We start from the raw sequence: 17,017 nt of genomic DNA on the forward strand, positions 1-17,017 counted from the left end.
AGCAAAACATATGAATTTATATACCCATTTTGTTCACAAGCATAAACATTTTGTCGGATTAAGGTAAAATTTAGAGTTGTTTTGGATTACGTGGCTTAAGGTTCATCATGGTAAGTGCTTAATTAGAGAGTCAATTAGTTAAAAAAATTATCCTAATTAGCAACTAATCCTAAGCTTTTGCATTGATTATCTTCACATGGGTATCTCTTGATGAAGACATTAAATTAGTGACACGTATGTTTGACTTGTAAAATTGTTCTTAATGATAACAACTTTCATAAAAATGCACCATTTAAGGTTGTGGTGTTTAGTGAACTTTATTTATTTTTGATCAATTAAATCTTGAAATGTCTTTTGGTTTGACTAACGATGGAATAAAGATGGTCCTTAATGATAATGAGAGATCATGTATTGTTAACATTATTACATGTTGTTATTGACACGTGTCAAATTTTTATTTGTAATCTCATCATTGTTTGCCCTTAATCACTTTGTTAAGAGAAGTTCTTTTGCCTCCTGGGAATAGGATGCATGCAAAGCCAATTAGGTATGGTTTGAAATGAGAGTGATAGGTTGAAAGAAAACAGCAATTCTTATTGACCTCTTTTATATTTCGCCTATTAATTGAATTCACGATTTTTTTACAATGTATAATTTCTTTAATTTTATTTTTAAATATTCATGAATTGTAATTTATTAATATTGATATCGTTTTTAAAATTAAAAAATTTTAAATTTAAATTTTAATCGAAGCTAACCGTAAAAAAATATATATATTATTTGATATTAAATTTCTAAGCTGAGTGTCACATGGTAGACAAAAGTTGTACTCAAATTTTATTTTTATTTGAACCTTTTCCTCGCTTAGAAAAAAAAGTGAAGCTTTTTTTAATAAATAAAGAAAAAAAATTAGAAACCCAATTAAAATTATACATATAAAAGGAGATTAACCAAATGGAATCTAAGCACCCAAAAACAATGATTCTACTTTGTTGACGATAACATAATTAATGGGCAGGGCACTACTAATTTTGTTAAAAAAAAAATAAATTTCATAAAATAATATAAATAGGGAAACATTTCCAAGAAATGTTTATACGATCTTTACTTGTCTGGAAGTGAAAATCTATATAAAGGAACCAAATCCTCAAAACTGCTCATAACTCATCACCACCCATTGCTTTACGCAACCTTTTGTTTTGCCTTTCTGGTGCTTCAATCCAAAATCCATTGCTGCTGCTTTCTATCAATGGCAATCTCAAATCTGTGCCCAATTGCCTAACCCAATTTCCTTGTTGCTGTGCTGTCTTTTGCTCGAATCCTCTGCACTGCTGCAATATCACCTTCAGCTTTTGTTAGGTTCCCAGGTGCGTTTCTTCTTAATTTTGAGAATATTTTGTATTTTCTGGTTATTATTATTATAAATTATACTTTTAGAAGAAAAATTTGCTAAAAAGATGTCCAATTTGTCATTCATTTATTATTAAAAATTAACTTACTTTCTATAATTCAATTAAATTATGTATGACAAGTGAAATTTACTGTAAATAATCAATTTAAGTCAAATAAAATCTTAATATTTTTAACCAGCATTGTAGAAAGACAAATCTGTCCTCTTTACCGAAAAATACAAGGGAAGGAAAATCTTTTAGGATGCACGGAGATTCACCCTAGAATTTCCTTTTTGAACAACGGAAGAGAAACGTTAGGGTAGGCAAATGGGGCTCTCCTCGTGATGGTGAATTATTAATTATTTTATTTTATTAAAAAAATTTTTAGACCGTAGGATTGGTGAGATTGAGACAAGAGAGGTATGAATCAAACGGTGGAGTTTTATTGAAACATGAATTGGTACTGTAGTTTTAGACGTGGGCAGTGCCTTTTTCAATTTGTCAGTTAATTTTGCCCGCCAAAATTGATAAGTCGATCAATCAATCAATCAATCAATCAGTGATATTGACAAGAACCCAACCCCAACTGTTGCTCGCCAATTGTAACCAAGAAAACGCGCCAATCTTCCCCTGCTTCCCATTCACGTTTCCAACTTCCTTTTCTAAATTTATTATTTTAAATCTTTATTTATTATTATTATTATTAAACTTTTAAATTTTAGTTTACTCTAGTTGGAGCTTATTTGACTGTGGAATATAAATTATAGAGGTAGTTTTCTTTAGAAGTGCAAAACTCTATTATTTGATTTTTATTATTAAAGCAATTCATAAAGATATATTTAACTTTCTTGCAAAAAGTAGTATAATTTATTAATATATTTTAATTTATGTCATAATTATTAAAAAAAATTTATAATATAAAAATTATTAATTATTTTTTTATTTTTAAAAATATATTAAAATATCTATATTATTTTAAATTATTTATTAATTAATCATTTTATCAAATTTTTTTATTAATTATTTTACTATATAATTTTATAATTTAAAAAAATTCACTAATGTCACTTAATTTTATATAGAAAGTTTATTAATTAATTTTTCTATATTTAAATTATTTTATAAAATATTTATTAATTAATTTCTTTATATTTAAAATATTTTATATTTAGAAAATAATATATAACGATTAAAATTAAAAAATAGATTAATTAATAAATTTTTTAAAAGGTATTGAATGATTAATTAATATTTTTTATGAGATTAAAAAATAATTTTTAATTATTATTGTTATATGATAATATATATAAGATATTATGTTCGTGCACTTCTCGAAAATAATATTTTCTTATAAATATGCTTTTCAAAGGGTATGCTTGCTATAAAATAGAGCACTTTAAACTAAATAAAAGTTTTAGTTTTAGCTTTAGCAGATAATACACTTTGATTATTGAGTTTTTTTTTTTTAAAAAAGATTCCATGTGTTGTATAAAAATTATTTTCTTCTTCAAATAAATTTTTTTATAACATTTTTATAGCATGTGAATTTACATTAAAATTCATTAAAATGATAATTATATATGTACTACAATGGAAAAACATTTATAAATTTTGAAAATGACAGGATTGGTCACAAATAGTTTGTGACATGTGCTATTGATGGAATTTTAATATTTGTTTAAAAATATTTATATATACGAATATTAAATAAAAAATAAATATTTTATTTCCGTTAACATTAAAAATAAGTAAAGTTAAAATTCATTAACCCTTCCTTTCTGCATCTTTCAGATCAAGTATACCCATGCAGAAAGGGAACAATTTATTAAATTATTACGTAAACTGTATATTAAAATTATTTTAATTAATGATATTATCAAATGATTTGTTCTATTATAGTTTTCTCTAATAAAACCTGGGTACATTAATATAAAAAATTATTTATAATTTAAAATAAAATAAGAATATACAAATATTTATATATGTTGATATATTTGATCAATTATTTTAATTTAATAATTTAAAAATCTTAATTTCTTCTAAAGCATAATCTGTCAATCATAGTCAGAATAAAGTGAAGAATATGATCATCCAATATAACTCATTAAATACGAATAACTTTTTTCTAATATTAGTATTTATTCTTCAATTTATTTAGATAATTTGTGTTTGAAAATTTATAATAAAATATTAAATAATAAAAATAAAAATATAATATAATTTTTAAAATTAAATAATTAATTAATAAATTTTTTAATACAAATTAAATAGTAAAATTTTTTAAATTTTATTTAAAGTAATGAGTAGTAAGTACACTTGGCGCATTATTAATGGTACTGTGTAAATACTATATATGATGTGAGGGGCACAGATGAGCCACAAACTTTGTTCCCATGTTGCCTTAAACAGAAACTCTATGCTTTCTGTGGCTCTTTGGACTTGTACTTTTATTTACTATAATTTTTTCATGTAAAACCTTTAATAAACACCATTTCTAAAATATGAGTTTCTTAAAATAATATTTAATTAAAGTTTTACTAAAAATTTAATGAGTAAAAATAGTAAAAAAAATTATTCTTTTAAATTAATATTACCGTTTGTAATAAAGAATTCTGGATTCCCTAATAATGGTTTTCTTTTTGCTTATTCAATTATTGAATTCCACATATGAATATATCAATCTTAACTATGCTACATTTAGAAATATCCATTAGGTAGATTAACAAATACAATTATTTATCACAATTAATGAATGGAAAATTCCAATTCTTTTTTTTTTTTTTGAAAGCAGGAAAATTCCAATTCTAAATTTATGTTTTCTTCCTTTTATTTAATAAAGATAAACTCTTCTTTAAGAATGATAGATAACTTAAAAATAATAATTTATTCCATCAATTTCATAAATACATAAATTACTTTATTTTTATTAAAAACATTTGTACAAATAAGTCAGTTTTTTTTTTATGAAAAATAAATAGAATCCATTACCATATTTCTTTGATTTATTGTAATTATTGCTTGTTCTTGTTGAAGTTTTCTCACCGGCAAAGTCTAATTGATAATGGCTATTGAATTGTTGGTAACTCGTATGCACTGGCAGACAGTTGAAAAGAGCTTTGAATTCCTGTGTATTTGTACATCAATGCATTTATTATGGAACACTAACGTCCATTTAGTTTAAGAAAATTAAAGAAATGCATGCTACAAATAATTAAGAATTATTAAATTAAACATAAATCTAATAAAGATTTAATTTGATAGTAAATATATCTCAATAAATTTAAAAAATTTTAGTTATATTTTTTATTTTTAATTTTTATTTAAAAAACTTATTAAATTAAATATTTGTGTTTAAATTTTTAAATTTATTATATACAATTTAATTAATTATACATATATCAGAATTTTGTTTACGGTTTTTGGAACAGATTAATTTTTTTAATGCATTACACAAAATTTACCAACTCATTAGCCAATACTTCTTATTATAGAGCATTTTTAGAAAACAATCAATTAACGATGTTTAAGATTAAAAATTAAAAATAATAAGATTTTGCCCGTAAATTAATTATATTTAGTACATAATTAAGAAAACTACTTTTTTTTTTTTATAAAAAATTTTATAGACAAAATAGCTAAATAAGTTAGTTCTCTTACAATGTCAATTTAGATTGAAATAATTTTATTTACTATTTTTATATATATAAACGGTTAAGAAAAAGAAAATTTATTATTTATACTATAATATGAAAAAAATTATTAATTTATTTTTTTAATCTTTAAAAATTAAATAATATTTAAAAAATTTTTAAAAATTATTAATTATTTTAACTGTTAATTATTTTACTATTTAATATATATGAAATATAGAAATTTATTAATTTTATAAACATATATATTCTCTCAATTTTATAATTTTTATCAATTTTTTTAGATATTTTAAAATTATTATTTACTTTTTTTTAAAATATATTAATATATAAATTAATCATTATAATTTTATTTTATTTTTAATTTTTTAAAATAGATTTTATTATTTAATAAAATTTAATGTACTGAAAATGATATAATTAAAAAGATTAATAAAAAAATTTTATTTTTTTTAATTAAAGATTTAACTACTAAATAATAATTTTATAAAAAACGGACCAGTCCACTCCACCTGATACTGTAGAAAATAATAAGAAGAAATCAGATCAAGGGAAGTTCCTCACTCCTCAAAGCATAAACATCTGTCCCTTGTTTGTTCGCCAAAAGATCTCGCTCCAAACACACCACTTGCAGTTCCTTTCTGCATCTCCACCTCCATCAAATCGGCGCCATTATCATATTTTATTCCTATTACTCTCAGTTCCATAACACTACTCCATCTTCTACTACTTCAAACTTCTATCTATCTAATAATCTCTGCTTTCTTTTCTTAATTATAGAGGAAGAAGAGACGACTGTGATATGGACGGAATGTACGGTCTGCAATCCACGGCGGACTACTCTGACAGGGCGTTGCTGTCGCCGGAGAATCTGATTTTGCCTTCGGATTATCAGACCTACCTTTCTTCCGAAACTTACCAAAATTGGATTCAGATTCTCGTATCCGATGAGCTACTCTCGACTACCTCGGTGATTTCGGAATCTGATTCAATCGCACCGGAAATTCCACGAGAAGAAGATTTTTCTACTTTGATCAAAGCCAAAATCGCTTCTCATCCTTCTTATCCACGCTTGCTTCAAGCCTATATCGATTGCCAGAAGGTGAACCACTAGAAAAATAATAAAAAATAATACTAGTACTAGTCTCTCCTTTATTTTTATCTCACTGTGCGATGAAAGAAGAACAATAGAGTTATGACGTGAGTCCTTTTGTGCAAGTTATTTCGCTTGTTCCTATACCAGCTGTTTTCAGGTTTTGAATTATGGAGTTTTGTGTCAGTACTGCCCCAAGTACATGGAAACTAGAAGAGGGAAATTTTACAGCGGTTGATATTTTGCTATTGATTTTAACCTAAACAGACGCTGATTACTTTCATTCTATGGTCAATCCGCAGCTCCTTTGCTCTAGCTGCTAAGCTTTTTAAAGAAGCTGCGGGTTATATATATATGTGTTTTCTTTTGTTTGTTTCTTCATTTTTAAGATCCAAGGCGGAGAAAACGGTTTTCAGTGGAACGCGTTTTGGAATTTTTACTTTATAAATTATTTTTCTGGGAAATATTTTATGATAAACTTGCGGTGCTTCAAGCTTAATTTTGTTCTTATTACGTGAGAGGAAAGAAAATAATATGTTGTTATGTTTCACCCGGCGAGTCCGAGATTTCAATTTCGTCGAGTTTCTCTTTGTTTCAGGTAGGTGCGCCTCCGGAAATAGCGCGTTTGTTGGATGAAATTCGGCGAGAACATGATCTTTGCAAGCGTGACACTATCTCCACATGCCTGGGAGCTGATCCCGAGCTCGACGAGTTCATGGTCTCTCTCTCGATTTGTGCGCTTTAGATGTTTCCTTTTTCTCCTCACCAAGATAGCTGATTACGATTCGTATTTGGTTCTATTCTATTTCTGTGAAGGAAAAGTATTGCGATGTTTTGGCCAAGTATAAATCTGATCTCGAAAGGCCTTTTGATGAAGCGGCCACCTTCTTGAACAAGATTGAAATACAGCTTCGCGATCTTAGCACAGGTGCCGCCATTAGAAGTCTCTCTGGTGAGTCTCCTCTCTCTCCCTCTTTCTTTTTCTGAAGTTTGGATGGCTTGCGTTTTGTCGATTATTTACTGGGATTCATCGATGTTTGTGCTATACGTTTGCTTGTTTTTCTTTCACTTCATTATGACTGCACCTGTGCAACTTTAACATGGAGTTAAGCAACTTTAACATGCCCTATAACCTTCAATTACTATCGGTGAACTGGCGGGCGAATTCTTTGTATGCACAAGTGAATTATTTGGCTACACTGATGCAGCTATACGTACAAACACACAAGCATATTGAAGAGACAACCATTAATTGCTTTCCTAATCCTAGACTGCTGCTACTATTCTCTACCCTTGTTGAAGAGAAACTCCAATAATACTAACTATGCAAAGGTTTGGGGTATGGCAATAATAACACAAACAAACAACAAAAAACCCTAGACACGGAAAGTTAGTATTAACACTTGTTTAAGGATAGCTGTGCTGGGAATTATAATCCGAGAAGGCTTTGTTAGGATTGTTTTGATCCTATTTTTATTTCTTCTCTTTGTTGATAAATAAAAGAGTTTGGTAAAAGGGTCTAGCTTTCTGAAGTGGACTTTGGAACAGTTGTTAAATCTTTTCCTTTTTAGTTCAAATTCTACACGCCCTCAGTTTACTTGGATTTTGTACTCGTCTTTTCTTTGTTGTGTTTTCCTTTAAACTCATTCCTTTTTTTTTTTTTTTAAAAAAAAGAACTTGTACTTGTGTCAGAAAAATGAGTCTCTAGGAGGTTTTCTTTTAGTAATCTTAATTTGACGCTCCACGATAAAATTTTTTTTCCCTTTTATTTAATTCTCGGAGTTCAATTAATCGATACAATAGATAGTGGCTTGATGGATAAGTACAGTAACATCTGATAGTTTATTTCCGAAAGATAATTGCTAACCAAGTTAATGCTTCTTCTAGTTGTACGAGTCCTGACATCGATTGTCCATTTCAAATGCCAATTCTTAAAGAGATACCTACATCTCTTAGCTCTCACTAATTGTCACAGCTCAGATGATAACTCTAATGCTTCTAATTTATGCATTAATCAACAACATCAATATTGGCATTTCTGAAAGCAACGTACACTTCATTCAGATACTGGTTTATGAATTAAACTCCTTTTCCTTTTTCTTTTCTTTTTATCTTAATCCATCACCATTTGTTTTGTCAAATATGTTAGTCAACTATGAACTATGAAATAAATTGGATAAAATCACAGTGGAGTCCAAATAAAATATCATGTATTTATACTATGTTTTTATATAGATCTGATTTAGTTAAGAACTGCTTGTGAAAAAGAGATTTCTCGAAGCAAATTATTATTATTATCATTATTATTATTATTATTATTATTTTATCACCGGAAGTTTGTTTCTCTTTGTATTAACTTCTGTATCAAGTTGCTCAAATCTCAATCTCAAAAGCAAGAAATATGCCTTCAAAAGTTCTTTTAAACATGCCAGTTTCTTTTAGCTTTATCAATTTGTTTTTGGGCAGCTTGAACTTCTTGATTTTAGAGGGAGTTGCTGTTGGCTCATAAATCCAATCAAACTTATTTACAAGTAGAAAATAATAATAGAATAATGTGTATTTTGATTTGTATAGTTAAAGAAAACTACTTAAAATAGTTAGAAATAGTATATGAGATACCTTTTACTTATGATTCTATTTATTTTAAAATTGCTCTTCTGCTAAATAAGACTATATATATTATCTTAAAAATTATCAATACTACTATCCCTTTAACAAATTCTGAACGACTTAAAATACCGGATTTTTTCTAATCATTTTAATACATTAAGTTACTTTTAAATTTTTATTGACTTTTTTTAAAAAAATTAAACATTTTAATTATTTAAAAGCTATTTTAAATAGTTTTATTAAATATTCAACACTTATTTTAAAAATTACTTGTTAGCTAATTTAATATTGAATATTAAAATGAAATAGCAAAATCAAATAGAGTACTGCTCAGTTCTTTTCATTTTCCTCTTTTTACTTCGGTAGCAAATGTTACTGCAAAACAATGGGGTTAATTTAAGGCGAATTCTTTTGTGCCTTTCGAACTACTTTTATTATAAAATAGAAGGTGCTTACCTAATTTCAATGCGATGATGGTGTCTGTTTTGTTACTTTAAATAGCTTCAAGTTCCAATAGGACGAGTCATATAAGATGGCAGAATTCTACCGCCAAAATTCTGTTGCCTCTCATGGTCTTATCGTCTTGGAAGTTGTATTAGTTTTAAGAATATCATAATGGTGTTGGAACTCAAGCCGATTTTATAATTGAGTTCTAATCAACCTTAAGAAAACTGTTTCATTGGGTAATGTTAGGGAGAGTTCAAAAGATTATGAGAATAAATTTAATAGTTGAATTAAGTATTTATATTTAGGTTAATGCGTTCAAGATATACACTTGATTAATCTGTAAATTTCGATAATAATGTTTAATCTCGAATCCATATTAAACGCCTCCTTCATTATATAGTAGTTGGTTTATCTTATCCAACCTCATCATCAGCAATAGATTAGCACATGTGAATCAAATGAATTGCCATGACTTTCTTAAAGTGCTTGTCTTGGAGCTTGATGATGAGCAATTCCCTCGTTACCTGCTTGTTATCCAAGATTTTTTGATGCCTATAAACTTCCTTTCTAGGCTGTAGGATTTTCCCACCAATTTTCACATATAAATGTTGAATCGTACACGTGGACCTAAAACAAATCGCATTTCTTGATTGCTATAGTACTTCCGATAATAATTGGATGAGAAGACTATCACAAGGAAAAGCTGCTAGTGTTTCAATCCACCGGGATGTCCAAACCATCATCAGTTGAGTTCTTTATGAAAAATTAGATGGTGGGTCTAGCAGCCTTGGGATTTAAAATTTAGATAATGCTAAGTTTTCATAAAGAGATCAACTTAGGTGGTTTTATGGATCCCTTTCATATTGGTTTTATGGCAAGTGGTTTTGTTTTCCGTGGAAAGTACAAATTACGTTTGAGTAACGTTCATATCATATTTATTTAGGCTCTTCTGTACTTTGTTTTCTAATCTTCCTAGCTGTGGAGTCTCCAGGTCTTCTCTGTAAAACTAAGATTCCTTTTAGTTACTGGAAAAGGAAAGTGATTTCGGATTCTTATTGAGTGCGGCCATAATTTATCCACTTGAACATATTGAGTACATTCGTATCCATTCACGTGCCTGGATTGTGTTAAGGTGGGTATATGCCAATTAGTGTGATTATTAAACTACTTATATTTAAATATATGTTTTGATAGTTGTACTTCTGGATTACTACATTTAGGTTTCAGGTGCTAATACTCATGTTGCCTTTTATATTTGTCTTCCCCATTTAGTCCCATATGATTTAGTTTCCTAAGCACGTGGGAATGACTTATGTTTAAACTTGTTGCTCAGTTATGCAAAAAGAATCCATTTTACCATACTTTTTATATTCAATGACCGTTGAAGGTATTTAATCCAGGTTAATTTATAAGATTCTCAGTCTTAGTTCAAGCAGTATTCTTTTCACCGGGGGGGGTGGGGGGTGGGGTGGGGGATTAAAGTACCATTTGATAACGAACGAGAAAAGAAAAAAAAGAAGACAATGGTCCATGCAAAAGTCGTTATCTAATTTTTCTACTGTTATTGAAATACTTGTATGTTGCTGTTAGCAGTAGAAACACACGGACGAATAAGATACTGAGTTAAGCATATGAAATTTTTATATTTGTATAGTGATCAAGATATAAATAAGTAGGTTTCATTAAAAAATTTAATGTGGGTTACCATGGACTGATGGGCATGTACTTTCATATTACATGAAAGTTATAAACTTTGAGAGGGCGAGCAAGATTAAGTTCAGGGTAATTTAATTTCAGAAGGATATCCTTGCACGTATGAAGTGGGGAAAAGATGTGTTCCTTGATTTAGATTTCATCAAATGAGTATGTGCGACTTCCGAGCTAAAAGCAATAGCCATACCATAACATTTAGTTTGCTTAATTGCGATTGCATGTGTCGGATTAGGGTTGTTGATCAGGAAGAGTTGTTTTTTTATTTGACCGCATTTGTAAGGTGAGGTTAATGAAGACTTTATGGGTATTTTGGCCCGTGTGGGCCGGGTGGTCGGAGTTCACATGGTAGTCATTTCAATGCATCTTTTTTCGCCTTTTCCCTACGCACTACGTGGCTGCACCTGCTAACTGCAACTACTGCTCTTAGTGTTTAGCGGTAGTCATTTCTATTGGCATTAATTTGTTCCCGTGCTTCTTGATGGGCAGCACTAATTTATCTTTATTTTCAACCCATAACTTCATTAATTGTCCATGTTTTTCAATTGAAAATTTAAACCATTTGTTAATATTTATTCAAGGCATAAGTTATTAATAATGATTTTATTAATAATGATTTTTATTATTTCAATAAAATTTAATATTTTTATTTTATATTAAATATGATTATAATTGAAAAATTAATAGAAAAATATCTTTTAACTGAAATAACTATCATTTTTTAATTATTGTGAAAAAATAAAATAGACAAATTTGAAGAAAGATGTATATTTTAGTTTTTTATTATAAATTTACATGAATAATGGATTATATATCTATATTTTCTAATTTTATGCATACAATGTATATAATATTAACATTGTTGTATTTTAAGAAATTTCAAAATGAAATTGAAAGTGAATTAAAATTGGTTTGAATCACAAAGTCATCTAATCGACTTTTTTGGCCGGAAATTGTACCATAATCCTCACGTGGGCAGGACTAAAAACAGATGCGATCTTTTTCCGTCCATGTGCATTTAGAACATTTTATTTTTATTATATCAGGTTCTTGGCAATGTAAAATCTAGCTTCTCTACAAATTTCAATTTTCAACATTCATTTTTCTTGCTCTATAGGTAAAGGAATATTTTTTTTGGGTCGAAATAGAAAAAAAAAAAAAAGAATGTGAAGCCTGTTTTAGAAAACAAAGATTTAAATAATCTTCAGGTATGTAACATCTAGCGTCTCTACAAATTTCAATTTTCAACATTCATTTTTCTTGCTCTATAGGAAAAGGAATATTATTTTTGGGTCGAAATAGAAAAAAAAAAAAAAAAGAATATGAAGCCTGTTTTAGAAAACAAAGATTTAAATAATCTTCAACCTGATTTAGTATTTCCACGACTATTCTAGTTAGTCATTGAGAGTAGCATATGTCATCTGGTTGTAGCTCATTGTACGCTTTGTTCCGTACTCATCTCTGGCCATGTCTGTACACAGAAAAGTTTTCTTGTGTAAGAACACTCCCCTTTATTTAAAGTTTTGTTCTTTGATTAGCTGACTGGGGAATTGGGGCTAAGGAGTGGGTTACATATACTACATTGTTTTATATCTTAGGATGTAATAATTGAAGCTTTTCTCACTCTCCTCTTCTTAAAGTTGGATTTGATGAATTTATCACTATTTCTATTAATCTGGAGTCTCTGACACGCTATAGCCAGACGCTACCTGCAGTCTGGTTGTGGAGAGTGGAGACTGGGAAGTGCACTAGTGCACGACACTGGTCCCTCTACTTCCCTTCAGTCAAGTTTAATCTGTCTTAGGTTCGTACCAACGCTCTTAAAGTACCAACCCCAGAGTCTCACGTTTCTCCTTGTAGAAGGGTTTTAGAGTATGTAAATGCATGTGTGTTTAGAACAATTGCGTGAATCCTTGAATCTCGAGTCTTGACTGATATAGTCAATTGCATGCATATCAAAAGAAAAACAAAGCTATTTATATGAATAGGTTTTAGTTTGCATGTTAATCAAATGGAATTGTTTCTTTTGTAGTTTTGTGCCTTGATAATATTAATCATTGTTACCATCTCTGTAAAAAAAATGGCTGGTCACTGTTGACTGCATCCAGTTCCAATTATAAATCGGATTGAAACTAGGTTGATCAAATTTTGGATCAGCATAGGTCAAGTAGTTTTGATTCAGAATCTAATTGAAATTGTTTGTTAGAAGGATAAGTTACAGGTCTCTCCTCCTTGGAGGAGGGTCGAAACCGGCCGATTCAGAGGTTATTTTTAACAAAAATTTATATTAATTTCTTCTAATATTTTATTATAGAAAATAATACATAATATATCATAAATCTATATCTTAATAATTTATGTATTATAATAAATAAAATATTAATATTATAGTAGTTTTAAGAATGTGTTAGAACTAGAGGCTGAATCAGATTATAATTGCTTCAAACCATAGCCATGTTTAATCTTTAAACCGAAATTTTTTCGGTTTTGATTGGAACCATGAGCCTCGCCAAACCGGTGGCCTGGACTACGTATTGTTCTTACTTTAGGAGCTTTTTCATCCCATTTGGCCTTGCATTGCGTTGTAATAAGTGGCGAACTAAAAATTTAGGATATTTACTGAAGGTGGGTAAAAGCGAAAAAATAAATTCCGTTAAAATTATTTGTTCTTTTTTAGTTATATTTTAATATTTTTATTTATTTATTTTTATTTTTAAAAAGAATTATTATTACTTTTAAAGACTAATGTAAATTTTTTTTTAAGAAAAAATTATTAATATTTTTTATTGTATGAAGCAATTTACTGATTGATTTCTGAATTTTAAAAAATATATTAAAATATCTTTGATATTTTAAAAAATTTATAAATTAATTCTTTTATTAATTTTAATAGTTAAGTATTCTTTTATTTAGTTTTTATGATTTTGAAAAAATTTATTAATTGATCTCATACTTTTAAAAAATTTTCTAATTAGCTCTTTTTTGTCAATATATTTTAGACTTTTTTATAATATTTAACGACAAGTTTAATGAAAAGATTAATTAGTAGATTTAAAAAATATATTGATGGATTAATGTGAATAGTAATTTTTTTTTTTTTTAAATAACTTGTTTTTTATGATTACAATGGAGAAAAACAAATCCACTTGTCAAGTGTCAGCTTTTCAGTTATAATATATATACAAAAATCTACTTGCATGTGCAGACAAGACGATTAAAAAATTTCTTGAGATTACTTTTGTGCTTATTTGTTCTAGATGAAGGTGCACAATCATCAGAAGAGGAGTTGAGTGGAGGGGAATTAGAGGTACATGAAGATCAACCAAGCAGTGAAGAGAGAGATATTAAAGATAAACTTCTGCGCAGGTTTGGAAGTCACATTAGTACGTTGAAGCTGGAGTTTTCTAAGAAGAAAAAAAAAGGAAAACTACCCAAGGAAGCAAGACAAGCCCTGCTTGAATGGTGGAATGTTCACTATAGATGGCCTTATCCAACTGTATGTATCTCTCTTCCCCGCTGCGTATGCATGCCTATGCTATGAGACATTTAAAAATGTCCTGCTCAATTAGGATTAGCTAGTTGTTATCATGGGTTGTATTGTTCTCACTTTGATGTTAATTTTAGAAATATGCGAAATTAGATGCAAATAGTGAAAGGGTTCTAGTAACATGAAATACATCATAAGAAGAGAAATTTCAAGTTTCAAAATTGATACTCATTGAGCAAAACGGCACTGAATGGTTAAAGCTAAGCTTTAGTAGGATTGGAACAAGGCTCCATTGATATGGGAAAGCTATTTTCCTTCTGTTGGTTGTTTAAAGTTGCTTCTGTATTATGGTTGCTATATATGGAAATTAATGTGGCAATTTGAACTTTCAAAGTGTTTCAATAAAATTGCATTTGTTTTATTCCATGTTACAGTAATTTCTTTAAGATGCATGTAAATGTCATACGAAGAACTTGTATATTTTGCTGCTAGATGATGATATCATGTTTGTAATATATAATGCTATGATTTTCTGTTTGCAACTGGTTGTAATTAATCGTTGATGTAAAACTATTAGTTGGAGCCAATTGTTAAAAAAAAAGGTGATGGAAATTTTTTTAGCATTTGACATGATCTTAAAGTTGCGGTGACGATTTATTTTTAACTATCCAGGAAGCGGACAAGAAAGCACTGGCAGACTCAACTGGACTAGATCAGAAGCAAATTAATAATTGGTTTATAAATCAAAGAAAGCGACACTGGAAACCCGCAGCAAACATGCAATTTGCTGTTACGGATAGCCTTTCTGGACCTTTCTTCACTGATGATCAATGAGTTTCATATGCATTCTGGAACCCTGATAATCTGTGTTGGCTTCCTGTATATTCTGCAATGCAAACTCTAGGGGCATGGTTATTTCCCCAAGAAGAAAAAGGAAGGGGTGGAGGGGAGAATTAGTTGTATTTTTCGCCATGTATATTCACATTGATAGACATTGATAATGAGACGTTTACATAGCTTGTATGAATAATTTACCCGTGCTTATTGTCTGAATTACTCCTTTTTCTGTATGTATTTATGTAGTTTTCTGGGGAAATTTGGTACATTTGATCGACTTTGTCGCAGATGTTCAAAGAACTGCAGAATGACAAGGAAATTGTAAGGAAAAAAGAATGATAATCGACTTGATTTCTCCTCAGATTGGTGTGAATTTCAACTGGTGAAGTATTTAGATTTTATATTATATTGAAATTATAAAATTGTTCACATGAAATACAATTCGATTTTTCTTTTTTGTTATCCTAAATGCGTACCGCCAAATAAAGCCAAAATTATATGAAATTTTTACTCTGTATAATAGATGAAGGGCAGTTAAACAGTGTCTTGTGTGTTTTTAATCACGCCCTGTCTAGATATTCATACACGTGTATATTTTTTATATAATGTTTTAAATTGGGAAAATTTCTTTTTGCCTGTACCTCTCTATTTTGGGAGGAAATAAGTAAAATTATGTGATAATGTTTCTTTAATAAAGTCTACTGCTCTTACCAGCAAGTCCTGTGCTGTTTGTGGTAGCTTAAAATTTTATGCGCAATGAAGGCCCAACTGATATAAACCCTATGAAATCAAAAAAATAACAAAAATCTCCAATATTACCTGTAATTGAAACCAAATGAGTGTCACGGGATCACGAGTATGGATGAAAGTTTAACAAAATCTTCATTCTGTATTCTGTTATTTGAATTTGGAGAATAAATCTCACTCCTCTCCTCTCAAACTATTGAATAGTAAAAAACAACTAATGGATCATAACACATGCAAGAAAATTAATATTTGGGCAATCAAATTAAGTATTTCTAACTCATTAAAAAATTTGAGATCTACAATTGCATAAACTTTTCAGACACTCAATTCTATTAAAATAATTTGTTACAATTACCAATAGCTAAACAAGAGTCTTGTAATAATTATAATTAAAGATCACCTAATTATCAAAATTCTTGATTAGAAATTTTTTAAAATCATAACTGAATAATCATTCTCGTCAACCGAAACAATTAGAAAAAATCCTAATTTTTTAGTAATAATATAAAAAATTTAAAGAAATAATATTGTAAAAGGTTTATAAATTACCAAATCTCACAAGAAAAATGTTGATTTCTTATCTGAGCACTCATTTGGATTAATCAAATAAACAACTCCTTATCATGTTCATATAATTAGCCCACATATACATGATCTCCTCTAAACCATTTATCCAAATTGCAAGATTGATTCTGCGAAAAAATTTGCTAGAAAGTAGGGGAAGTATCACATCTTCTCTCTTTCATTATAGGTTCATTAGTTTTGTTCAGGGAGGGTTGACGAATGGAGCAAATAAAAGAACAAAAATATTAATACTGTACAAATGAATGATAGATTTTAGACCAGGAAAACTATGAAGGAAAAGAAATAACGAAGAAAATGAGACAGTTTTCAATTGAGAGCTTCTGATTGGAGAGAAAAAAGAAGAGAAAGAAAAGGAAAAAGAAGCGAGAGTAGTGATTGAAATCTATAACATGGAGAAATCTATGTGCCCATGGCGACCTAACGGATATTAACGGTGGAGATTTTTGTTATTTTTTAATTT

The 17,017-nt window shown here is 28.7% G+C and overlaps 1 protein-coding gene across 1 annotated transcript; it reads left to right on the forward strand.

The window, feature by feature from the left end:
• The first annotated feature begins 5,553 nt into the window (after positions 1-5,553).
• On the forward strand, positions 5,554-15,586 carry LOC110627768 (homeobox protein knotted-1-like 6). The gene is made up of 5 exons (XM_021774129.2): positions 5,554-6,143; positions 6,733-6,852; positions 6,951-7,086; positions 14,159-14,397; positions 15,061-15,586. The coding sequence occupies exons 1-5, from the start codon at positions 5,844-5,846 to the stop codon at positions 15,220-15,222; spliced, it is 957 nt and encodes a 318-aa protein (XP_021629821.1). The 5' UTR covers positions 5,554-5,843; the 3' UTR covers positions 15,223-15,586.
• Positions 15,587-17,017: the final 1,431 nt, after the last annotated feature.

The sequence above is a fragment of the Manihot esculenta genome, chromosome 12 (genome assembly GCF_001659605.2).
Source record: "Manihot esculenta cultivar AM560-2 chromosome 12, M.esculenta_v8, whole genome shotgun sequence".
Lineage (NCBI taxonomy): Eukaryota > Viridiplantae > Streptophyta > Magnoliopsida > Malpighiales > Euphorbiaceae > Manihot > Manihot esculenta.